General features: G+C 41.3%; 1 protein-coding gene across 3 annotated transcripts in view; it reads right to left on the bottom strand.

Moving 5' to 3' along the window:
* The window catches only part of LOC140477418 (lethal(3)malignant brain tumor-like protein 4), a 293,436-nt gene that overhangs the window by 128,685 nt on the left and 138,504 nt on the right, over positions 1 to 26,247 (bottom strand). For all 3 annotated transcript variants that reach the window (XR_011960721.1, XM_072571276.1, XM_072571275.1), the window contains exons 15-17: positions 19,958 to 20,068; positions 7,096 to 7,210; positions 1,845 to 1,947 (exon numbers count right to left, since the gene is read on the bottom strand). Coding sequence is in view for 2 of the 3 variants with exons in the window: in XM_072571276.1 (XP_072427377.1) it covers positions 1,845 to 1,947; positions 7,096 to 7,210; positions 19,958 to 20,068 (329 nt within the window). In the remaining variant the exon portion in view is untranslated. The remainder of the gene's footprint in view (positions 1 to 1,844; positions 1,948 to 7,095; positions 7,211 to 19,957; positions 20,069 to 26,247) is intronic.

Genomic DNA, 26,247 nt, shown 5'->3' with positions numbered 1-26,247 from the left:
ACCACGTCAGGGTTTGTTCAGTTCTTGCCCAAGACAGAAGACTCAGTGTTCAAATCCTTCTACAGGTCTTGAGCAAAAGCAAACAAGTCTAACACTTTCCTCCAATATTAAAAGAGAGCGTCACTGTCAGAAGTGCTGTCTATCACATAAGGTTTTAAACCAAGAGCTCACCTGCCTGTGCAGGTGTGTTGGATCCCATAATCCTATTGTAAGGAGGACAGGGGATTAATTCCTGGTGTCCTGGCTAATATTTGTCCATCAATCAATTAAAAGCAGATTACTGAGTTAATGTCATATTGTTGTTTGTGGGAGTTGGTCTTGCACAGATTAGTTACTGCAGTTGTTACATTACAACATTATTTCAACTTTACAGTTGCAAGCTTTTCGTTAAACATGCCTGTCATATCAAAGCTTTGTTACTTCTTAGTCTTAGGGCAGCACAGTGGCTCAGTGGTTAGTACTGCTGCCGCACAGCACCAGGGACCCAAGTTTGATTCCACCCCGTGTGGAGTTTGCACATTGTCTCCACGTCAGTGTGGGTTTCCTCCTGTTGCTCCGGTTTCCTCCCACGGTCCAAAAATATGTAGGTTAGGTGGATTGGCTGTGGGAGATTGGCCATACTGTCCTGATTGAGGTCTACAAAATCATGAAGGGTATAGACAGGGTGGATAGAGACAAGCTTTTTCCCAGGGTGAGGGATTCAATAACGAGAGGTCACACGTTCAAGGTGAGGGGTGAAAAGTTTAAGGGGGAATACACGTGGAAAGTACTTTACACAGAGGGTGGTAGGTGCCTGGAACGTGTTGCCAGCAGAGGTAGTAGAGACAGGCATGGTAGATTCATTTAAGGTGCGTCTGGACACATGCATGAATAGGTGGGGAGCAGAGGGATACAGATGCTTAAGAATTGGGCGATACATAGTTTACATAGTGGATTTGGATCGTTACAGGCTTGGAGGGCTGAAGGGCCAGTTCCTGGGCTGTAAATTTTCTTTGTTCGTTTTGTTTTTTGGATGTGCAGGTTAGATGGGTTAGACATGGGAAATGCAGGGTTATGGGGATGGGGTGGGTCTGGGTGGGATGCTCTTTGGAGGGTTGGTGTGAACTCGAGGGCCAAATGGCCAGCTTCCATACCGTAGGGATTCTTAGTGATTGACTCAGGTGTTCCCACGAGCTTTGGGTCCTCTGGGTTATCAATATGCATTTGTAAGGCTGATGGGACTGTACTTCACAGCATCACATGACTGAGGGCTGGGCAAGACCAGCCTCGGAAATTAACTCCTGCCACATCCGCTCTTCAGGTCCCTCCCCCCTCCTGCCATGCTTTTCTATAACCTCAGTCCGAGAGCTTTTCTGATTCTCTTTGTCCTACGCACAATCTCCAGTTTAACTGCTTCTACAACCGGAGAGAATGGACTGCCTTGAGCTTCTAGAGATCCACTTCCATTTGGACCAGAACAGGAAACCACTGCCCCTCCGTCCACTGCTCCCAGCTAAGTAATGCTGGATAAAAGAGACCTAGGGTGATGTTCAGTTACCACATGCACACTGTAGTGAGGGGTGGGATCACACAGGAGAGAGGCACTTCTGCCTTGTGAACAATTTTCCGATAGTAGCTCATTGGCCTAATTCAGACTGCTTACATATGCACACTGGGTTTTACTCCAGTTCATCTGGCACAGGGTCTTGTTTGAATGCAGACTGCAAACAGCTACACAGCGTCTGCAAACATGCATTAGCTGTAAAAGACAGCACGTTGCTGCTCTGCACTTAATTCTGAAAACATGCTGGAGCATTGAAAATACAGTCCTGCGTCTGAAAGAGGTGAAGGCGTTTCCCACTTACCTATGATGACCTGTATACCGGGCACCTTTGATGTGCCCAACACCTTTGCATCCAGGTGTTGGACATCCTCCAGGAGTTGGAACTGCGACAAGGTCTTGTGAAGCTGCAAAGCAAAAAAGACAAAAAATGCTAATGCTAACTTGTGTAATAGTAATCATCTGGAAATTTAGGAAATAGAGGAAATCAAAAGACTAAGTTTTGGATGAGTCGAATCTGTCTAGATTGAACTGTAACTTCAACTTGATATTTTGTAATTCTTTAAAAGAAAAGTAATTTTAACTTGTTGTTGGGGATCAGCTGTGAACTTAGAATTTTGTTCCATTCACTTTGAACGTTTGCAAAGTAAAAGTAAGTATAATGACATATCTCAGGTGCAAGATAGCAATCACAACAAGGCCTCTAATGGCATAATAAAATATTAGTACTTGACCATATCAGAAACTTGGGTTATTGCCTGGAATATTATATTGTTGCTTTTAATGGGAATTTTGTTGCATTTTTGTTTATTTTCCATTTTGGATGTCATGATAGACAGAGATGGTTAGTTGAATCAACACACATTGAGCTATCTACAACAAACATTTAACTATTGTGCCTGCATCCTGGGAAACCCTGATCCAACTATGCAAATGTTCAGTTGAAAGACGGAAAAGAAGGTTCATTGCTATTCTTTTAAACCTAAATATAGGTAGCTGTGTGGGTGTGAAATCAGAGCTGGCTAAAATGAATTGAGAAACCAGATTAAATGGTACTCAGTAGAGCTGCATTGATAGACTTTTGAGGAGATCTTGACTAACTCTCAGCAAAACAATTATTCCAGTAGAATGAAAGACTCTTTCAGAAGGATGCATCATCCATGGACAAACAAGGTCGATAATGATTAAAAATATTGAACTAACCCACAAAGACTGGTGATAGGTCAGAGGAATAGACACCCTTTCAGAACCAGCAAAAAGTTTAAAACATAATAAAAAGGCAGAAAGCAGCGTATGAGAAAAAAAAACTATTGAGTAATATAAAACAGGTTGTAAGGGTTTTTAAAAGACTTTGACAAGGAAAAATAAAATTCAAAAACAATTCCAAGATGTGTGGGTTTGGTGAATTAGCCATGTTAAATTGCCCATAACATTAGGTGCATTAGTCAGGGATAAATATAGGGTAGGGGAATGGGGCGAGCTGAGTTACTCTTTGGAGGGTCGTTGTGGACTTGGTGGGCCGAAGGGCCTGTTTCCATACTGTAGGGAATTTAATCTATAAGGTAACTAAGGCTAGTGTTAGTCCTTAACAGAGCAAAGCTGAAGAATTGACAATGGAAAACAAATAAAGGGTAGCGGCTTTAAACAGGTACTCTCGGGGCAGATGACTTAGAAAACTTACTAAACATAACTCAAAACCAAGAAGTGACAGGGAGAAACACACCCAAAGAACGGCAGGTGCAGAAACAAAAACAGAAATCACTGGAGAAACTCAGCGGGTCTGGCTGTATCTGTGAAGAGAAAGCAGAGTTAACATTTCAGGTCCAGTGACCCTTCTTCAGAACTGATAGTAATTCAGAAAAAGTTGATATGCATGCTAAAGGGTAGGTTGGGGGAAGGGGGGGGGGGTGGTGGGGAGGTCGGATGAGGAAACAAGAGATGAAGACAGAGCCCAGAGGCAGAGAGAAACAGTTGGGTAGGCAAAGGAATGGGGGAGTCAATAGGTTTATGGTGAGATCATCGATATAGCAGAGAAAGACTTGTGGGTGAGGGCTGGAATAGGAATGGAACAAGGAATGTTCCATATATCCGACAAAGAGATTCGAATAACTGCACGCCATGCAGGCACTCATGGTCACCCCTTTGACCTGAAGAAAGTGGGAGGAGCTAAAAGTTGTTTAGAGTGAGGATGAGCTCAGCCAGGCAGAGGAGATTGGTGGTGGATGGGGAATGTTCCGGCGTTTATTCCAGGAGATAGTGGAGACCCTGGTGAGACCACGTCCATGGTGAGTAGGAGGCAGCTGGAGCCTGCAAACTGGAAATTCTTGAACTGACGTCAAGGGTCAGAAGAATAGCCTGGGTAGTTAACCATCTGACTTTCAATGTGAGGGTCCCGGGTTCAAATCCGGATTCAGGTACTGCTTTATGGATGGCACGGTGACTCGGTGGTTAGCATGCTGCCTCACAGCACCAGGGTCCCAGGTTCAATTCCAGCCTCGGGCGAATATCTGTAAGGTGTTTGCACATTCTCCGTGTCTGCGTGGGTTTCCTCCGGGTGCTCCGGTTTCCTCCCACAGTCTTAAGATGTGCAGGTCAGGTGAATTGGCCATATTAAATTGTCCATAGTGTTAGGTGCATTAGTCAGAGGGGAAATGGATCTGGCTGGGTTCTTGTTCGGAGGGTCGGTGTGGACTGGTTGGGCCAAAGGGCCTTTTTCCACACTGTAGGGAATCTAATCTAAAAAAAAATGAATGAAAGTGGGACACGAGTGGACATGAGATGATAAAAATCAAGGAAAGGATGAGTTCTGTTGGACAGTCCTGTTTGTGGATTTTGTGAAGGAGGTAGAAACATGGACTCTGCAGGGTCAGGAGGCTATGAGCTTTGGTGACTGTTGAGGGAGATCACCAGACGAAATGAGATTAGTGACCATTATGGACGCAATCGCAGTAAAACAATGACAATCGCCAGAAGAAAATTCCTGGACCTAAAGATTATCAAGTGCTAAGACCAAGTTTCCAAGAAAGGGTTTAGAAAAAACCGTGGTGACGCAAATAGAAAATGCATTCATTTCAATCTTCCAAAAATCCTTAAATCCTGGAAGAGTCCCAGCTGAATGGAAAATAGCAAACCGAACAGCTTTTATTCAAGAACTGATGAAGGCAAAAACCAGGTAACGATTGGTCACTTGGCCTAATATCTGTCATTGCGGAAGGCTCCATTATTCAGGAAATCAAAAATCAAGACGTAATCAAACAAAGCGAAGGTGGCTTTGTGATGAGGAAATCATGTTTAACCAGTCTACTGTGTTTTTTTTTAAACCACTGTCACATTCAGAGTAAGTAGGGGGAACCAAATATAGTTGAGTGTGTGTTGCTGGAAAAGCACACCAGGTCAGGCAGCACCCAAGGAGCAGGAAAAATCAATATTTTGCTCCAGACCAAAACATCGATTTTCCTCGTCCTCGGATGCTGCCTGACCTGCTGTGCTTTTCCAGCAACACACACACTCAATTGTGATCTCCAGCATCTGCAGACCTCACTGTCTCCTAGTTGATGGGAACCAAATACGTATATGTATATATGTGGTAGACTTGGATCTTTTAAAGGAGTTTGAATGTAAAAGACAAGAATACATGGTATAATGTAATATTATAGATAAAAAAAAAAAGATTAGCTAACAGAATAAATCAGTCTTTTTCAGGTTGGCAAACTGCAACTAGTGGGGTGCCACAGGGATCAGTGCTGGGTCCTCAATTATTTACACTCCATTATTGTATCACATGGATAAATGCAAACTTAACCATCCAGCAGGAAGAACAGAAAAGCAGTGCACTATTTAAATATAGAGTTCTCACATGGCTTGGAGGTTGAGAGGGAACTGGGTATCATGCTACATTCATCATTAAAAAGTTGGCATGTAGACACAAGAAATATTAGGAAGGCACATGGAATTTTGTAGTTTATTGCAAAAACAAAAGGAATATAAAAAAAGGGCGATTTTACTGCAGCTGTGCAAGATATTGATGGAACAAGACCTGTTTTGATCACTTGATTTGAAATAAAAATTGCTTCAAAAGCAGTCCAGAGAAGTTTTACATGACTCATCCCCAGCATGAAGGGCTTACCTTGTGAGTAAAGATTAAACAGGTTAGGCCTCCCACTGTTGCAAGAAGAATGAGGGGTGATTTTATTGAAGAATGTAAGATCTCAAAGGAATTGGATTCTGGGTACACCTGAAAACAATTTCCTGTGGGCAGGGTTGCAGGGGGAGCTAAAACTGGGGGACATAGCTGAAAAATAAGACAAAATTGATTTTTTTTCCCTCTCAGTGTTGCTAAAGTATGGAATTCTCTTCTGCTGAATGTAACGGAGTCTGGGTTCTTAAATGTATTCAAGCCTGAGTTAGATAAATGTTTGACAGAGAAGGTATACAGACAGGAAAAATAGAGCAAAACCACAACCACGTCTGAATGGTGCTTCTCAAAAGGTAAAGAGGCTGGTTTCTGATTTTAAGTCAGAGAGAGCAATCGCTGAAAATGAATACCAAAATGAATCATTTTGAATGATGTGATGCAGGTGAGTCTTCTTTCGAGGAGCTACACATGATATGGAATCCAAACAGTGGCAGAAAATTGCACGATTACAAGACTACATACATTTCATGATCCAAGAGGAGTCTCGCCACGAAGAAAACAGTGCTTGCAGAATATTAAACATTAATGGAAATTTTCAACGTACTTACTTAAAATATAGGGCTAAATGCTGAGATTGTGATTGCACTCAGGAGCTCAAAGTCTATTCACTGCAGGACAGTCTTAAAGAAAGAGAGAACTGAACATCTACAGATTTTCAAGACAAATTGAAGCAAGTAAGTAAATTCCATGTGAAGGCATTGAATAATAGACTCCAGGTCACAAAAGGAACATCTGAAATCTGACAAAGTTAACTTGATTGCAATGTGTACACAATGGAATCACCAAGAGACTAGAGGAAACTTGGCAGATTGTCTTTCATGTGTTTAATGATAACCCTGTTTGGGTAGGGTCTGCATTTACATTGATCGCGAGGAACCAGAAACGTGTAACTAGAAAAAAGAGAGAATTTGGTATGCGTGTACCCAAGGATGCTTCCTCCTCAGACCAGCTGCAAGAAAAAGCAAAAGTTCCTGCAAAATTCTTCATCTTTACAGAACCAGGATATCCAGGACACCAGGTCTTTTGAAGGCAGTCACCTCAAACCCAAGAGGTTTGTAATATTTTGAAGAAGCTAGCATGCAGGTGAAGTATTTGAATAAAATGCAATTGAGATCAACTTATAGCACCCATTTCTAGTAACTTTCTACACTTCCACAGCTGGGAAGCCAAGCTAGACAGTCATGGGTAGTCAGTTCCCATAACTGATATGTGAGGTTTAACAACCTGGTACTCTATCATCTTCAATAAAACATTATGAATTATTTTACAAAAAGATTTGTTTCTTTTGCATTGTTCAAAACATTTTACCTCTAAATATGAAGGGAAATGTAATTTAAAGTATTTTTTTTGAAGCTCTTACAAAGTGGTGGTTGCAATGGGTGACCTGTCTTGGCACACCACCCAGCAGGGTGAATATCGTGGTGATCTGCATCAAACCAAAGATCATAATTATGGCTCCACCCATCAAAATGGACCTGAAAGAAATCAAGGAAAATACATTCAACCTTTAACTTCTACTGCATTTTTGGGAAAAATGGGATTTTTAGGACATAAAAGTGTGTTAAAATCTTAATAACATTAAGCAGGCAACCATCTGCTCAGACATTTATCAATCAACAATGGAAAACAGTGGCAATTCTACTTACTGGGGCTAAATTCCATTGGTGCTACCATTCCCCTCTCCTCCTCCAGCTGTGTAGATCCATCAGATCCAATAACTGTGGGACAGGTGAGCAATGCAACAAAGAGGGTGTATCTCTGATATTTGTCCGTCATTGTGGGGCATGCAGGACATCTGTCTGTCCCAACAGCACCCTTCCTCTGGCACTGTCCATCTCAATCCCTGAGCAACAAGGTTCGATAATCAGGAAAATCAAGTTCCTTAACTTTTTCCTGAAACTAGTTCAATGTCACTATCCTGGCCATGGGACCCCACATTCATCCATTTGGAGTCTGGCACACAGCCTTCACTGCTGTCTATCACTTTCCATTGTCGAGAATATTGGCTATTTCACAGTGGTGGCATGATCCACTTTGGAAAATGTGCTCATACTTGAGCTCCACATATTCCAGGGTCATGTCAAAAGTTAAAGATTTAATCAAAGCCTCCAAGTTAATTGTTTGATAGACTCAGATAAACAAAAAACGCTCTGTAAGTTTCTGTACTCACCAAGAACAACCATTTATTACAAGTGAATTCCAACCACAGACAATTAACTATGAAATAACAACATGCAACTCTACTATTTAAATCTCTAACCCCCTTTAAAACTTCCCTGGATATATACACACAGACAAAAAAGTGTGGGTGTAATGGGTGGAGGGGAAAAATCTGGGGAAACAGTTTAATAGCATTAGGTTTTGATGAAGTGCTCCTTCTTTTCTCAAGACCGTTCCATTTCCTAAGTCCTTCCTTACAGATTCTCAGTTCTGTGCTCAAGACAGACATTTACACATTAATTGTCCCAGTCTCAGAGTCACTCAAAATTTAAAGCACACTCAAAAGTCTGCAAGGAATGTAGGATTCGCAATGGTGCAGCAATGCACAATGACGCGATGAACACTGCCATACATCTCATTCAAAGCAGATTTGATTTCTTCAATGTACACACAGATTATTAGCAGTAGAAATGCATTTGTTCCACAGGAACTCTCTGTGGTTTTATTTCAGTGGCTAAACCAACATAAGAAGTGGCCACTGGGCAATCATGCTACTCTCTGAAATGACTCATGAACCCAATTCCCAACCCATGCACAGTATTCATCCAGTGAGGGTCACGCACCCCTATGGATTCTGATAAAGCAGACCACTGTTGACCTGAAGCAATTATTATGTGCCATGGATGGCTCTCCAGTACTTGGCTGAGCAAGGCACGAACTTATAACAAGTAAAAAATAGCAGTTGAAACATCTTTCATATGCCAACCCATTTTCAGCCTGTAGACCTGCTCCACCATTCAATTAAATCATGGTTCGTCCTCTCCTCAATGCATTTTTCCTGCATCATCTCTATATCCCAATTTCACTTATATTCAGAAATCTGTTAATTTCTGTGTTGAATGTTCTCACTGACTGAGCTTCCACAGCCGTGTTGGGAAGAGAATTCCAAAGCTTCAATAAATACACATTGTGAAAAAAAATTCATCTCATGTTGGTCTCGAGCACCATACTCCTTATTCTAGGTTTATGTTTACTGGTTCTTGACTGACCAGTCAGGGGAAACATTCCATCCACATCCAGCTTGTCATGTGCTCTAAGAATTTTGCACATTTCAATTACATTATTCCTTGAAATTTTGGATATGGCAGACACACAAAAATGGGTCAATTTTTCCTCATAATACAATCCCATCATCCCAGAAATTAGTCTCGTGAACCTCCATTGCACTCTTCCTTTGGCAAGTACATCCTTCCTTAGATAAGAACACCAACATTTCAGTTGTGCTCTCAACAAGTCTCCATACAACTCAGCAGGACATCTTTTCTCTGTATATATACATTTCTGGTGTATATATAGTGACTCCCAAACAATGACACCTAAGTATCTCTGACTAGTAACATTGTCTACCTGGTCATCATTTAAGAAATATTCTGACTTTTGCTTTTTCTATCAAGAGAGATAATTCATTCACATTACATTCCATTTGGCATGTGCTAGCCTATTTGTTTCACCTGTTTAAATCCTCTTGAAGCCTCCTTGTATCTTTCTCACAACGTACATCCCCACTGAGTTTTGTATCGTCAGAAAAATTGCAAGTACAACTTCTCCCAATAGCCAAGTCATTGAATGTGTTGTGAACAGTTGTAGACCTATCACCAATCCTTGTCCTACCCCCTAGTAGCAGCCTGTTGCCAGAGAATGACCCATTTCTTCCGACACTCTGCTTTCTTGTTAACTGATTCTTAACCCAAACCTGTACATTAACTTCGATCCTATGTACTCTAATTTCATTTATGAGTTTCCTGCATTGGATCTTATCAAAATTCTTCTAAAATCCCAACACACGAGATTCACTGTTTTTCCTTTATCTATAAGACAAGCAGCACCTTCAAACATTTATTTGTTAAACATAATCTCCCTTCTCTAAATCCATGTTGATGGTCCAGTTTTATATTTTTTTCCTAGGTGCCTAGTTATCTCAGACTTTAAGAGATTCAAACATCTTCCTACGTGGAAATCAAATTAACAAGTCTGTAGTTTTCCATTCTCCCCCCTTCCTCTTTTATTAAATAGTGGTATTGCATTTGCTATTTTCTAGTCTTTAGGAACCTTGCCATAATTATAACTTCTTGGAATATAACCAACAATACATCCATTATCTCCCTAGCCAGCTTCTTCAATACTGTGAGATGAAACTCATCTGCTCCAGGGGATTTATCAACCTTCGATTCAGTTAATTTTTCAAGTACTAACTCTTTTTTGATGCTAATTACTTTTCATTCTTCAGTGTCACAAGTCCTGTCCTGTACTTCTGGGAGATTGCTATATCTTAGAACATAGAACATAGAAAAATACAGTGCAGTACAGGCCTTTTAGCCCTCGATGTTGCGCCGATCCAAGCCCACCTAACCTACACTAGCCCACTATCCTCCATATGTCTATCCAATGCCCGTTTAAATACCCATAAAGAGGGAGTGTCCACCACTGCTACTGGCAGGGCATTCCATGAACTCACGACTTGCTGAGTAACGAATCTACCCCTAACATCTGTCCTATACCTACCACCCCTTAATTTAAAGCTATCTTCTTCTGTGATGACAGGCACAAAGTCATTGGTCAGTTTCTCTGCCATTCTCTTGTTTTCCACTACAAGTTCTACTATTTCCACATGCAAGGAGTGCATATTTGTCTGAGCTAATCTTTTCCTTTTCAAATACCTAAAGATTTCAGTTTGTCTTTGGTTCTTGCTAGATTTCATTCCTATATCAGTTTCATGGTCACCCCTGCTGAATTCTAAATTGCTCCCAATCCTCCAGCTTACCATTTTTTCCAGTATCCTTATCAACTATCTCCTTTGACTTGCAAACATTAACTTCTTTTGTTAGCCACAGTTGATTTTGCTTTCCCATTGATTGTTTGCATATTTGAGGAATAGATTTCTTATTACTTACTTACTGTGTGGAAACAGGCCTTTCGGCCCAACAAGTCCACACCGACCCTCCAAAGAGCAATCCACCTAGAACCATTTCCCTACATTTACCCTATCACCTAACACTATGGACAATTTAGCATGGCCAATTCACCTAACCTGCACATTTTTGGACTGTGGGAGGAAACCGGAGCACCCGGAAGAAACCCATGTAGACACAGGGTGAATGTGCAAGCTCCACACAGACAGTTGTCTGAGGCAGGAATTGAACCCGGGTCTCTGGCGCTGAGGCAGCAGTGCTGACCACTGTGCCATTGTGCCGCCCATGACCCTGTAACTTTTGTTCAAATAATAGCCATTGCCTGTCTGCAAGCAAATCTTTCAACATATTTTTGTTACCCAACAAAGTTTCCTTTGTTCATATTTAACACCCCAAATTCAGAAGATTACTTTAAGTAGTTTAGTGGAACAGAACTTTTGATGTATTGACGAAATGCTTTGTTGAAGCTTTCTGTTGTACACTCATTAAGACAAAAATACCAATGAAAAGGGAAAACAACATGTATATTTTGGGAGAGGACAGTGCTAGTCGGTTCGCAAGTGGACATTGATTGATGGTGGTGTTGCTAGAGAATGCTCCAGTTAGATGCAGGTTGACTCTGAGTAATCGATTGCCTTTAGAAATTAACCAGAGAATGGCCATCACCTAGCTCGTTGAGTTGAAACAGGTGCAGTATGCGCGTATGTGAAAACAGAAAAATTAACAAATGTAATTTCCAGTGTGCATAATGCTGCACTGTGAGCTTCACTGACAATCTAAATTGGTTATTAGCTACGATGCCACTAGTTTTTCCTGTTACTGCATGAACTTTGCACTGTCTGTGCACAGTCGCAGCTTTGGGAACCCAAAGTCAATGCTGGGGACCACATCAGTATGTCACTTGGCTGCCTACAGCCCCATGGCTGCAAGACTGCTAACCTTACAGGGAAGACTGGTTGTCAGCCTAATTGAGCACATCACATCGCATGTCTGATGGTGCTTTGAGTTTTCCAAGTGTGGGCTGGTTGAGTAGGATTAGTATCTTACTTGTTACAGACAGCCAAAGGCTGATTTGATCTGCCAGTCTTTGGGACATATGCTGACAGACATCGTGCCAGTACTGAAATCCAGACAGCACTTTAGTAATTTGTTCATGATCCACCTGGCTGGAGGAAAGTGCAAGGGGAATCCAGATGAGGGAGAGATGTCCGTACACCAATTGGGAGGCCCTTCTCCTCCTGACCAAAAGAACACAATCAGTAACTTCTTTTTCATTCCCTTTCAAACTGAAAGGTAAATGTAGATAGACAGGACACAGAGCAGGCTCCATTCAATTCTATTCCAAAATGAGAATAACTATCTCGTACGCATTATAGAATGTGCGTTTGTATGGCATCAGTTGAATTAGCAGGTTGGCCATTCCTTCTGAATATGACCTTAGCCAGATCAAGAATGAAAGTGGGCCAGTGAGCTATCACACCATTCAAGTGTCCACCCAAAAAAGTGCTCCACTAATTTCACAAATTAGAAACTATTAAGAGATCAATCTGGAAAAAGTTGGTATTTACTCAGATTTTGCATCAAGAGTTAAGTGGGAGCTGCCAGTGCTCACTGTTATTGAGAACTAAACCGGACTGGAACTACCAGTTTCCATGCATGCATAAGTAACTACAAAAACTGGGACTTTGCTGTCCGACTTTTTGGTAAAAACCAAGAGTAGGGCTGTTTCCTTGCTGGCCCTTGCTCTCACATCCTGCTGGGGGAAATAGGAAGTTGAACTTCTGCCTGCACCGCTCAGTTTATTTATTTTTTGTCATCCTTCATCAGCTTGGCCCTGTTTTGGGTATGTAAAATCCAATCCTGTCTGTCTTAAGTGAGGGTACTTCAATCTTTTAAGAGTAGTCTGAAAAAGATCTCTGAGAGAGATCACAAGTTGATCCTCTACTGACCTGGAAACAATTCTCAGCCCAATGAATTCCTTTACCAATGACACCGAAATCCAGGCCGTTATATTAGGATGCAATCAATTTTCATGGCTTTATTTTTAAGGTTGCTATTTCAGGCGAACTATTATCTACACAAGGTACAACATGATGGAACTTGTTAAAACAACTGAGAAAAAAAATTCTACTCATGATCAGGTGTCAGCAGATTCTCAAAGCAACACATAATTCACCATTTTTGGAAGGTGAAAATTTGCAAATGTAATTAATTGTAAAAACAAAGTCCGTTTGTATTCCTTGGCGGATTTACATAAGTTTTGTTTAAATTTATGACATTTCAAGATCCAACTCAACTGTCACGTTTAAACTCATTAAAACAAATCAACAGAATTCTTGGCAAGTGGCAACCACAGCATCAAGAAACTGAGGTTTAGTTAATCAGTGCGATGCTCAGACAAAAGAAATGTCAGAAAAATATCTTGAGATTTCTAAACAATAGGGAAAATCTGGTCTGTGTCTGATTTCTGAATGCCATTTAGTGTTTGGAGGGTGCCTTTTGGGCAGTGGTGTTCCAGAGGTATTCCAAATTCTGAACCCCGGAAACATGCCAAAGGTGTAAATGGAAGCTGTCGATTTCCTGGTGTCCATGAGAAACACGCATTGGGTGTCTTCAGCTAACAAAGCAGTGTTCTCAGGCCTGCTATATGGTCAAGCTCCCAAACGTGGCAGAGAACATACATTTATAGAGACCCCAAAAGGTCACCAACAAAAGAAAGCCTACTCTTTTTTTTTAAAAAACAAAGAGCTCTCAACTTCAGGCCAGGATATCAGGAGTGCTTCATCTGGTGTCATAGCATGGCTGCTGCTAACCTGGAATCATAATATTATTGTTTGCTTACTCACACCTTCCAGGACCTATCAGTTCTGTCAATGTCCATGTTGATTGATTCTGTCAAAACTCCAGACAGCAGTGGCAGCACTATCTCCACTACACATCCACTACTGTCAACAGCTCACAAACCTGATTAGAACGAGAACCAAGCAGTGGCCCTCAAACAGGATTGGGTGCACATGTCCCAGATTTCTCATTTTTTTCTTATTTATTCATTTTTGGGACATGGGCATCACTGGCCAGCATTTATGGCCCGTCCCTAGTTGCCCATGAGGTGTTGGTGGTGAGCTGCCCCCTTGAACCGCTGCTGTCCACCTGCTGTGGGTTGACTCACAATGTCAAGAGGGAGGGAATTCCAGAATACTGACCTAGTGACCATGATGGAATGGTGATACAGTTCCAAGCCAGGATGCTGAGAAGCTTCGAGAGGAATTTCTAGGTTAGTGATATCCCCATATATCTGCTGCTCCTGTCCTTTCAGATGGAAGTGATTGTAGTATTGAAGGTGCTGTCTGAGGATCTTTGGTGACTTTCTGCAGTTCACCTTGTATATAGTACACACTGCTGCTACTGAATATCGGTGGTGGAGGGAATGAATGCTTGTGGATGCAGTATTTTGTCCTGGATGGTGTCAAGCTTGAGTATTGGTGGGGCTGCACTCATCAAGACATACAAGGTAATCAGAGGGTTAGATAGGGTGGACAGGGAGAGCCTTTTTCCAAGTATGGGGACAGCAAACACGAGGGGACTCAACTTTAAAGTGAGGGGAGATAGTATAAGACAGATATCAGAGGTAGTTTCTTTACTCAGAGAGTAGTAAGGGTATGGAATGCTTTGCCAGCATCGGTAGTAGATTTGCCAAGTTTAAGTGCATTTAAGTTGTCATTGGACGGGCAAATGGGCATACATGGAATAGTGTAGGTGGGATGGACTTCAGATTAGTATGACAGGGTGGCGCAACATTGAGGGCCAAAGGGCCTGTACTGCGCTATAATGTTCTATGTTCTATATCTAGGCAAGTGGGGGTGTATTCCATCACATTCCTGAGTATAAGTACTAAAATTTGAAGAGCTATACTACAGGCAAGTCAAAAAAGTAATGGCCATATACACAGAATCATACCTCTCAGCCCATGTCACAAATGCTCCATCACCATCTCTAGGCGTGTCATGTCCAATGGCAGGATTGCCTCAAAAGTGGAAGCAAAACACCAATAGTCATTATGGAGTGGTCTTGGTAATCCTCAACATCGACTCTGAACATAATGGTGTCTCATGACATTGGATTAAGCATGGGCAAGGAAACACCCTGTTGATTGTTGTCACTCTCAGCTGTTGAATCAATATTCATCCATGCTAAGTGCCATTTGGAAGTAGCATTGAGGGTAGCAAGGACAACAAATGTTCTCTGGATCAGGGAGTTCAGATTCTATCATCAAGAGTGGATTGGTGATGAAACTGTTTTGACAGAGGACAAAGCTGCTAAAGTAGGTTCTCACACAAGATGTTGAAAAAGTCAACTTGAGGAAAAAAGCTAACTGATGTCCCCCTTAGTAATCTTTATAGATGGATCTGTCCATGACAATACTGATAGGAATGACCATGGCTTAGTCCTTATGAACATTAAGTTTTTCCACTTTGGATTCTTGTGTTGAGAGGCAATAATACCTTTTTAGGTGGAATAGAACTGGAACAAATTTACTAGCTCAGCAATGAACATCCAGCAGACATTATGGCATCTGCAGCAGCAAAATTATATCCATTGGCAAAGTGTAACTTCTCAGCATGACAAACCTTTCACTGGAATATCACTGGTACTGTAACTCTCTCTTGCAGCATCCTAGAATGCTAGCCATCAAGTCCAGGGAATTTGTTGGATTATCATCCTTTAAGTTTCTCTCAAAATACTTTTCTTTGATACAAATTACATTAAGCTGCCTACTCTTATTAGGTAAAAACAATGATTGCAGATGCTGGAAACCAGATTCTGGATTAATGGTGCTGGAAGAGCACAGCAGTTCAGGCAGCATCCGAGGAGCAGATTTAGTCCTTTGGTTAACCTCCAATTCAGATTTATAATTCAAAATTAAAACATAGACCAAAGAACAGCTCAACGCCCTTCGGCCCACCATGTCTCTGCCAACCATGCCATTTTAAACTAATCGCATCTTCTACTGTGAAAACAGACAGAGTGTCATTCAAAGTTTCTGGTATTTCCTCATTCCCATAATTTTTCATGACTCTGCCTTTAAGGGAACAACATTTACTTTAGCTTTCTCTTCCTTTTTTATGCACTTGAATTGCAATTTGCTCTTAAAACTCCGCAATGGGCAAGGTCAGACTTGCAGAGGTTGTACATATTCTTCACAATGAGAATGATACAATTTGACAATATGGTCCAAATCCCTGAAAACAGTTTCAGAACGGTACGGATGGAGATTCGAACAAGGTCCTCTTACCACATTCTTAGAAAAAGTGCATAAAAAGTGGAAGGAATTCTAAGTTCCTTTGTTTTATTTGATCTTGATTACCAAATACCTCATGAGGTATCTAATGCAAGAGTATTTACCATATGCAAAGAAGAGGAAAATTGAATGGTTAAGTATTCAAGGATAATCTTTTCTTGCCAATAAACTCTTGCAATCAATACGTAACAAAAGGTAAATAAAGTGAAACATTACATTTAGTTTTCACCAGGCTACACCACGGCATTTCATCTTGGTACAGCAATGCACATGCCAACACATGATGGCAACAATTTTGTGTGTCAAGTGAACAGAATTGTATCTTGGTTTAATTGATTAACTGTGGTTCATGTTCTAATTCAACTCAGAGCTCCAAATCATAGCTAAACCAAACATCTATTAATGCTGTGTGTTGTAACAATGACATTAAGTGCAGACATAATTCTTGAATACATATTGATGTCATTCTTTGCTCATGCTTATGGCTATCATTAAATGTACTAATTAATTTGCAATACTTTACACATTGAGGTTATGCCAAATTGGCCTCACAATGTAGAAACAAAAGGCTACAGAAACATTCCTACAAAAGCTGTGCTTTCCATTCCATATAACTAGGTCTGCTGTATGCATGTCATTTAATTGAAGATTGGTAACTTCGATAGGCCAGGCACATCCACAGGATTGAAAACAGGTTGCACACCCAATATTTTCTCTATAGTGAAGTAGCTGGAGGGTAGCCCAAGGCTACATACCAAGGATGCATGCAAGTGTGCAATGAAGTCTCTATCTATTGAGTACTTGTGTGTTCGAACTGGTGAATTTATTTTTCATGGAGCAAATTGTCTGGATTTGGAATGGACTGCCTAGATGTGTGAACTGAGACATTCGAGAGAACACTGAATTATTATTTAAATCAGAATGAAGTGCAGGGTTATTGGGATAAAGCAAGAGCTTTTGCACATAAATCATACCACCATGGAATTATAGACTCATACATCAAGGAAACAATCCCTTCACTCCAACTTGACTATGCTGACCAAATTTCCCAAACTAAAGTAGACCCACTTGACTGCAATGGACCTATATTCCTCTAAACCTTTCCTATTCATGTACCTGTCCAAATGTCTTGTAATTGTACCTGCACCTACCTATTCCTCTAGCACTTCATGGCAGATACAAACCATCCTCTGTGTGAAAATGTTGCCCCGTGGGTCCCTTTTAAATCTTTTCCCTCTCACCGTAAAAATATGCCCCCTAGTTTTGAACTCACCCACCACAGGGAAAAGACTTTTGTTATTCACTTTATCTATGGCCCTCATGATTTTATAAACCACTATAATGTCAGCCCTCAATCTCCTACGCTCCAGTGAATGAAGTCCCAGCATATTCAGCATCTCCTTACAACTCAGAACCTTCTAGTCCTGGCAACATTCTGGCAAATCTTTTCTGTAATTTCTCCAATTCTCCAATTTAATAATATCTTTCCTAACACAGGGCAACTAGTACTGTACACAGTACGCCAATTGTGGCCTCACCAACATCCTGTACAACCTCAACATGACGTCCCAACTCCAATACTCAAGCGTATGAGTAATGAGGGCAAGCATGCCAAACGTCTTCTTAACCATCTTGTCTACCAGTGACGCAATGTTCAAAGAATTATGTATCTGAACCTCTCTGTTTGACAACACTACTCAGGACCCTAACATTAACTGTGTCCGTCATGACCTTTTTTGCTTTCCCAAAAGTGAAATACCTTGCACTGATCCAAATTAAACTCCATCTGCCACTCCTCAGCCCAAATCAAGATGCTGAGAGAGTTGGTGCAGACATGATGGGCTTCTTTTACACCTTAACTATTCTGCAATTCTTAAAGGGAGAATGACAACATCTCCTATGGTTGATGTCACAATAGTAGCTTGGCAACAGGCTCCGACATAGAAAACAGTAAGCTACAATCATACATGGCAGCTTCAGGTTCAGTATTTATGGCAGATTCTGCCTTCCAGTGAATGGCTTCATAGCCATCCACAATGTGCTCCTAATTATGACAGCCTATCAAAATGAATTATTTGCCATATCTCTCTTATTTGTTACATACACCTCTCTTTGGTTTAACAAGGGATCCTTAGGTCCAGAGTACATTGACTACAGCTCTACGATTCCAACATTTATGATTCACAATACACCAGGCCACATGTTGAACCTGGCTATTGTAATAATAGAAGACAGTAGTGCTCATGAATTGTCAGCACCAAGTGGTGGGAGACTGTATGAATCCGACCACCTCCAGAAAGTGACCATGATTTTGGATACAGTGGAATCTTTGGTGGAGGAATTGCCATCAAGAGGCAAATGACCTGAGCCTTGAACTAGTCAATGACACTCCAAACTGAAGGCTTGATGCAGAAACAAGACAGAACAAGTCCATGTGTACATAATGACACAAAAAACATACCAATTAGAAGTAAACTATACATTCCATCGAGCCTGTTCCACCACCCAGTATAATCAAGGCTGATCATTGGTCTTTGATCCACTTTTTCACCTGATCGCCATGTTCCCTGAGAAATGTATCTCAGCTTTAAATGTATCAAATGATGGAGGAGAGGCAAGCCCCATGGCGATGTGTAGAATGCAAGGGTTATGTAGCAGAACATACAACCCAGCGAGAAAGGCAGGCACGGGAACAGCAAGCTGACACAAATATATCTAAAATTCATTCTGTTTTCTGTTTAAGAAGTCTGTCGTTTTTGAAATGTTGAAAATTTAATTGCTAATAGTGCAATGGCTCAAACAGCAACATATTTTAGTGAAATATTTCTTGGGGCTTTAACACCCCTGATGGTAAGAAAGAATGCTTATCGTCAGCCATACCCTGTGAATGCTTGGTTGCTCTGTCAGTCATTAAGTGATATTTTGGCAAACTGTGTGCCTAATCAGAATGGAAAATATAATGTTCATTACATCATAAAGAGACAAATTACTGAATCTTGTGAACTACAGCACACAGACAGTTAGCGATGTGAGACAATGAAATTCTGAGAGCTTTGCCCAGATTATTTGGACAGACTCACGGTGGTGCCTTTGCAATGATTTGAACATGGGATATGCACATCACTAACATTTTGAAGAGTGAGTGAGTTAACCCCAGTGTCGTTGCCAACACTTATGCCTCCACCAACATCGTAAAAACAGATTATGTGGTCATTAACACATGGCTGTTTATGGGAGCCTACTTTGCTGTATTTCCCACACTGCCATAGTACTACATTTCTAAAGTACATCATTTGTTGTTAAAAAAAAGCTTTGAGATGTTTGTGAAAAATGCAATATGAAAACAGGAATGTTTGATTGACCAGCTATACTTGAGTACAATATGGACAATCTGAATTTAGGAGAAGATATACCCATCTAGTTTGAAGGATAATTAGCAAGCTAGCAAAGTTAATAGTAATCACTAAGCCCCATCAGCAAGATTTAAATTAAACTTAGTTGTGATAATACGATCCAGAGATTGGGATAGCCAGAAAACCTGTGTAGGTATGGTGTTACACGACACCAGGTTATAGTCCAACAGTCACCTGACCAAGGAGCAGCGCTCAGAAAGCTTGTGATTTCCAATAAACCTGTTGGACTATAACCTGGTGATGTGTGACTTCTGACTTGGTCCAATCCAGTCCAACACCAGCACCTCCACATCTAGCTTGGTTGTGTCAAAGGAATTAGAAACCTCAGCAAGACATTTTGAATAGCTAAAAACAGCAATGAGAATCTCCAAAAATGAATACCTTTATCCTTTGATCATCAACATCTACAACTGTGGCAACTCGAATCAACATTGGGTTTCGTCTGTCAACAGCTTCAAGCTTCATATTCAACTGGAAACCATGCGGGGGCCTCTGTGGGATGGAAATTCAAGAGTGATGGTAATTCACTGCTAAACACCTATTGTTAAAACTTGATGACCAAGATTCCAGCCGATATGTAGGGTAAATAATCATTGACCAATACAAAGTATTTTCGACTGTGATATGAATAAAGCCACAAACTGATGGCATGAAAAACATCAACTTTATAACAACTTTTTCAAACCACAATATAGAATAAATAAATCTAAAATTTACACTAACGAGATCTTACCAGGGATTTAAGGCCAGATAGAAATATATACAAATCAGAAGCAACAAATCAAATCAAAGTGCTGATTAGGAAAACCACTGACTTTTGACACTTTGGGAATAAACTGGGAACCTGAAACAGGAAATTAACCACAAATTTGATTTTATCTGCATCCAAAATAATATTGATCTAATATAAAGAGAATATATACAATTGTGGCTGATAATATACTTTCACAGACATGATACTCAACATATACATTATGGTATAATAATATATTTTCACAGAAGGTAATTCGGTGGGAAGCTGAACAGCGAGGCAGAAAACTGGAACACCCAGCAGGAAGCAGCAGGTGAGAGGAAAGCAGAGTGAATGACTCAAATCAAATGACCAGTTGAGATGACAGATCAATGAGCTGAAACATTACCTCTGCTCTTCTCTTCACAGGCCCCAGACAAACTGAGAATTTCTAGCATTTCTTATTTTTATTTCGAAGTTCCAGCATCCATGGTATTTTGTATTTGAGTACCTGGGATCTCATCTCGAGAATTCCAGAGGCACAGCTATAGCCAGAGCCTTCACTCACTCACAGTAGATTGGTATGGACAAGGATAGGGATGCGTAATTCCAGGATTTCTTCCATCAGCAGTCCCCTGTTGATTTAGCGCAACAGTGTTGGCAAACTGGTCCACGAAACCAAACACAATATATAACTGAAAATCAGCGTCAAGCTGAGGATCAAAAGAAAGATTGTGACCTTGACCTCACGATTTCATGGTTTGAAAAGAATGTATACAGAGATTGAGGGAGTGATGACTATCATTGTGGGGTTCTGATACTCCAAGTATAATGCTGCAAAGATGCAGGACAGCATCTGAAGCAGACCCCTCACCATGTTGCAGTAGCCTGATGCATGATGCTAAAAGAGCCAGGAGACAACTTTGGTGAGATCAATAATGGTCAGTCTGGGCAGACATGTCTGAGGTAGTAATGCCTCTATAGCACCAGGAGAATGATCTCCAGAATCTGCAGACCTCACAGAGTCGAGAGTGTGGTGCTGGAAAAGCACAGCAGGTCAGGCAGTATCTGAGGAGCAGGAGAATCGACGTTTTGGGCATAAACCCTCCATCAGGAATCAGGCTTATGCCCGAAACATTGATTGACTCTGATCTCCAGCATCTGCAGTCCTCACTTTCCCCTTGCTGCTGTGTTAACGTCAGACAAGCTAATCATGTAACACAATTGCAATGTCCTGCTCTTGCTGGACAAGTGTCCCGAGAATGAGCTCTAAATTGATAAACATGGTTTTACACCTCCCAGATGACAAGATGTGCCTTTGTTCTATGGGCTTGCATTAAATAGACTATGTCATCATCAGAAAGAGGGACAGGGAGCATATACCTGCAACAAAAGCCATGAGTTGTGCTGTCTATTTTCGCATCTCAAAGTTAAACAATAACGCCTCTCCCCCAGGAATCCCTCAGGGCATGACAGTCCACAAGAAATTCATATCTCAAGACTCAAACAAGCAGTCAAGAAGGAATTTCACTCAGAGGAACTTAAGAGACACTAGCGTACAGAAATAAAAACTACATCAAGTCTGATTGGGTGACCGTTCAGGATCCATCACACTCTACTGCTCTGATGTCCCTTGGTCCCAGCTCTAACAAGCACCAAGGTTGATCCTGCAAAAACAAGATGATGATCCCAGAAGGATGATCATTTATTGAATTACCTCAATGACAGGCCATCACTAAGCATGATGCTGACTGAAACATCCACAAGTCTGCTTCATGTTCATAGAAATTTGGCTGAATCAGAAAAGAGGGCAACTCCAGTCATCTGCAAACCACACAAGAGTCTGTAAAGTGCTGAGGGTCTACTAGTTCATTACAAATTCTCCCAAAACTGCTTAGTGCAACATTACAACTGGGATCTGCTGTCAGAGTGTTGTTTCGGAAATGAACAATGAAAAGTACGCAATCAGACAGCATCCAGAAAAATGCCAAGGAAAGAACATCGATCTCTCCATTGTGTTTTTGACCGGATCAAGGTCTTTGATAGAATCAACTGTTAAGAGCTTTGGAACGGTAATGGAAATTCATCACTATGACATATTCACATATCCTGGATAATGACAAGTTTTCTGACCTATTTCCTGACATTAATGGAATTAAACAGGGCAGTGCGAGAGTGATAACGCTCTCCAGTGTCTTCCAATTGCAATCTTGGCATCAAAATCAGAACCTGAATGGTTGGCAGCTGTTCATTTGCAGATGACTCCTGACAAAGATTGAAGTCTCCACGGCCATACTTTACAGTCTCTGTGTGCTGATAATTGTGCAGTAGGTGTTGTTCAGAACTGAATATGCAATGTTACATGGGCTCATTCCCCAATGTCAAGATTAGAGTGGTTCTTGAAAAGCACAGCAGGTCAGGCAGCATCCAAGGAGCGGGAAAATCGACGTTTCAGGCAAAAGCCCTTCATTAGGAATGGCTTTTGCCCGAAACGTCGATTTTCCTGTTCCTCGGATGCTGCCTGACCTGCTGTGCTTTTCAGCACCACTCTAATCTTGACTTTAATCCCCAGCATCTGCAGTACCAACTTCATTCCCCAATGTGTCAATTTCAACCTAACAATTGGCACAAAACTGAGGCATCATAATCAGCCTGTTCCAGGAAAATCCAATCTCAAGTGCAATGTCTTAATTCATGTCCAGGGCTTAGCAACGGTAGATAACTTCATCTATCTTGTCTGCATAGAAATAATCCTGCCCACTCCATTTTATGTATGTACGACTTGGACTGTGGACCAATGTCATTCTAAGAAACCAAATTACTTTCACTTAGACATACTTCAGCAAGTCCTGAAGATGAGATGGCAGGAAAATTACCATACACTGAGGTGCTTACCTGACCTGGTTTGCTGAACATATGCACAGTATTGAGAAAGTCAGCGAGTTGGGTTTGTCATGGAATTACAACATCTGACATTCATTCACCAAAGTTCATTCTCTATGGAGGGTTGAATCTCAGGCCTGCTCTGGCTGCTGACAAAGGAAACTGAGTGAAGGTAAAATTTCTTCACTCAGAGAGTGGTGAGCCTGTGGAATTCTCTGCCAAAGAGGCCAAAGCATTCAATGTTTTTAAGAACAATTAGTTTTAGTTCTCTGGGCTAAAGGGATCAAAGGGAATCGGGAGAAAGCTGGAACAGAGTACAAAGTTGGATGATCAGCCATGATCATATCGAATGGTGGAGCAGGCTCGAAGGGCTGAATGGATTAAGGTCCTCTACTTCTCATATTCTATGAAAAACATCAAAGACACTGGAAATCTTTGCTCTCGGATTCTTTACATTGATCCAGAGACCTGGAGGAAACTCATCCAGGATCACTGCACCTGATCTCACCAAATAAAGCCAGTGCAGCGGCCTTCAAAAGAAAATGCATATTGGAGGCAAAGACAACATACAGCAACGCACCCAAACTCAGCAATCTGCAATATCTTTCCTATTTTACAAATCTGCTGGGCACAGATTAGCCGGCCTACGTAGCCTACTACATATTGGGTGAAACCCCACCAAACACTCAGGAGCTTTAGTTTCACTGAGTGGCTTACTTGACCATTTCAGAGAGTGGTTAAGACTTAGCAATACTGTTGTGGGCTTGGAGTCACGGCCAGGCCACAACAGGTAAGATTGGTACATTTCCTTCCTTCAGGGACATGAATGAACAAGACAGGTTTTTACAGAACTCAGTGAGAATTTCAAAGTCACCGAGTTTGAAGCAATTTTAAAGTATTACAGTATTCACTCTGGAAAATGACAATGTTGTGGAGGAGAATACTGAGATACATGCTACTAGACTCGGTGTGATTGAGGTTCACAAGGAAGAGGTATTAGAAATCCTGCAGAGTGTGAAAATAGATAAGTCCCCTGGGCCGGTTGGGATTTATCCTGGGATCCTCTGGGAAGCAGGGAGGAGATTGCCGAGCCTTTGGCATTGATCTTTAAATCGTCATTGTCTACAGGAATAGTGCCAGAAGACGGGAGGATAACAAATGTGGTTCCCCTGTTCAAGAAGGGGAGTAGAGACAACCCTGGTAATTATAGACCAGTGAGCCTTACTTCAGTTGTTGGTAAAGTGTTGGAAAAGATTATAAGAGATAGAATTTATAATCATCTAGAAAAGAATAATTTGATTAGGGATAGTCAGCACGGTTTTGTGAAGGGTAGATCATGCCTCACAAATCTTATTGAGTTCTTTGAGAAGGTGACCAAACAGGTAGATGAGAGTAAACAGGTTGATGTGGTGGACATGGATTTCAGCAAAGCGTTCGATAAGGTTCCCCACAGTAGGCTATTGTACAAAATGCGGAGGAATGGGATTATGGGAGATAAAGCAGTTTGGATCAGTAATTGGCTTGCTGAAAGACGACAGAGGGGGGTGGTTGATGGGAAATGTTCATCCTGGAGTCCAGTTACTAGTGGTGTACCGCAAGGGTTGGTGTTGGGTCCACTGGTTATAAACGACCTGGATGAGGGCATAGAAGGGTGGGTTAGTAAATTCGCAGACGACACTAAGGTTGGTGGAGTTGTGGATAGTGACGAAGGATGTTGTAGGTTACAGAGAGACATAGATAAGCTGCAGAGCTGGGCTGAGAGGTGGGAAATGGAGTTTAATGCGGACACGTGTGAGGTGATTCACTTTGGTCGGAGTAACCGGAATGCAAAGTAATGGGCTAATGGTAAGATTCTTGGTAGTGTCGATCAGAAGAGAGATCGCGGTGTCCAGTTACACAGATCCTTGAAAATTGCCACACAGGTTGACAGGGTCGTTAAGAAGGCATACAGTGTTTTGGCCTTTATTAATAGAGGGATCGAGTTCTGGATCCATGAGGTTATGCTACGGCTGTACAAAACACTGGTGCGGCGACACTTGGAGTATTGTGTACAGTTCTGGTCACCACATTATAAGAAGGATGTGGAAGCTTTGGAAAGGGTGCAGAGGAGATTTACTAGGATGTTGCCACGTATGGAGGGAAGGTCTTATGAGGAAAGGCTGAGGGACTTGAGGCTGTTTTCGTTGGAGAGAAGAAGGTTGAGAGGTGACTTAATAGAGACATATAAGATAATCGGGGGTTAGATAGGGTGGACAGGGAGAGCCTTTTTCCAAGTATGGTGACGGCGAGCATGAGGGGGCATAGCTTTAAATTGAGGGGTGATAGATATAGTCAGAGGTAGTTTCTTTACTCAGAGAATGGAATGCTTTGCCTGCAACGGTAGTAGATTCGCCGACTTTAAGTACATTTAAGCCGTCACTGGACAAGCATATGCACGTACATGGATGGGCTTCAGATTGGTATGACAGGTCGGCGCAACATCGAGGGCCGAAGGGCCTGTACTGCGCTGTAATGTTCTATGTTCTAAATACCAGGTTTTATTAGTTACTCCATCATCTTATATCAAAGACTTCCAACTACATTTCTGTCGTAGGAATCATAGAAAAACAGCACTAACACTGTTTCTCAAGGATTTCCACTGGAAGTCTGGAAAGAGAACGCTGATAGGTTGTTTCCTTAGGTTTAAAATGGGATAATTTACACTCCTTTAAAAGATAGCAGTAGCATACATTTTGTGCAATTACTTGGTTCAGCCACAAAAAAAAAATTGGCCTCATCCATGATTCCAGGAGTTTCACGAGATTTCCATCATTCAATGCCCACAAGAAAATAGCAAACACAGAACAACATCATGAAAAGATGCCATTTGCTCAGTCTGGATTGAAGGGAAACCTTCCATTTAAAACATTGCGCGTAAACTTACTTTGGTGCTCATATAGTCTGTTGGCTACAATATTTACTCCTAGTGAAAGAAAGTTCAATATTCTCCTTCTAATCTGAATGGTGTAACCAAGGTGTTGGACAAACTCTTTTTCCTAATTTCAGATTCAGTAAACTC

Source organism: Chiloscyllium punctatum, chromosome 5 (assembly GCF_047496795.1).
Source record: "Chiloscyllium punctatum isolate Juve2018m chromosome 5, sChiPun1.3, whole genome shotgun sequence".
Lineage (NCBI taxonomy): Eukaryota > Metazoa > Chordata > Chondrichthyes > Orectolobiformes > Hemiscylliidae > Chiloscyllium > Chiloscyllium punctatum.
This window is presented reverse-complemented; position numbering and strand designations above follow the sequence as displayed.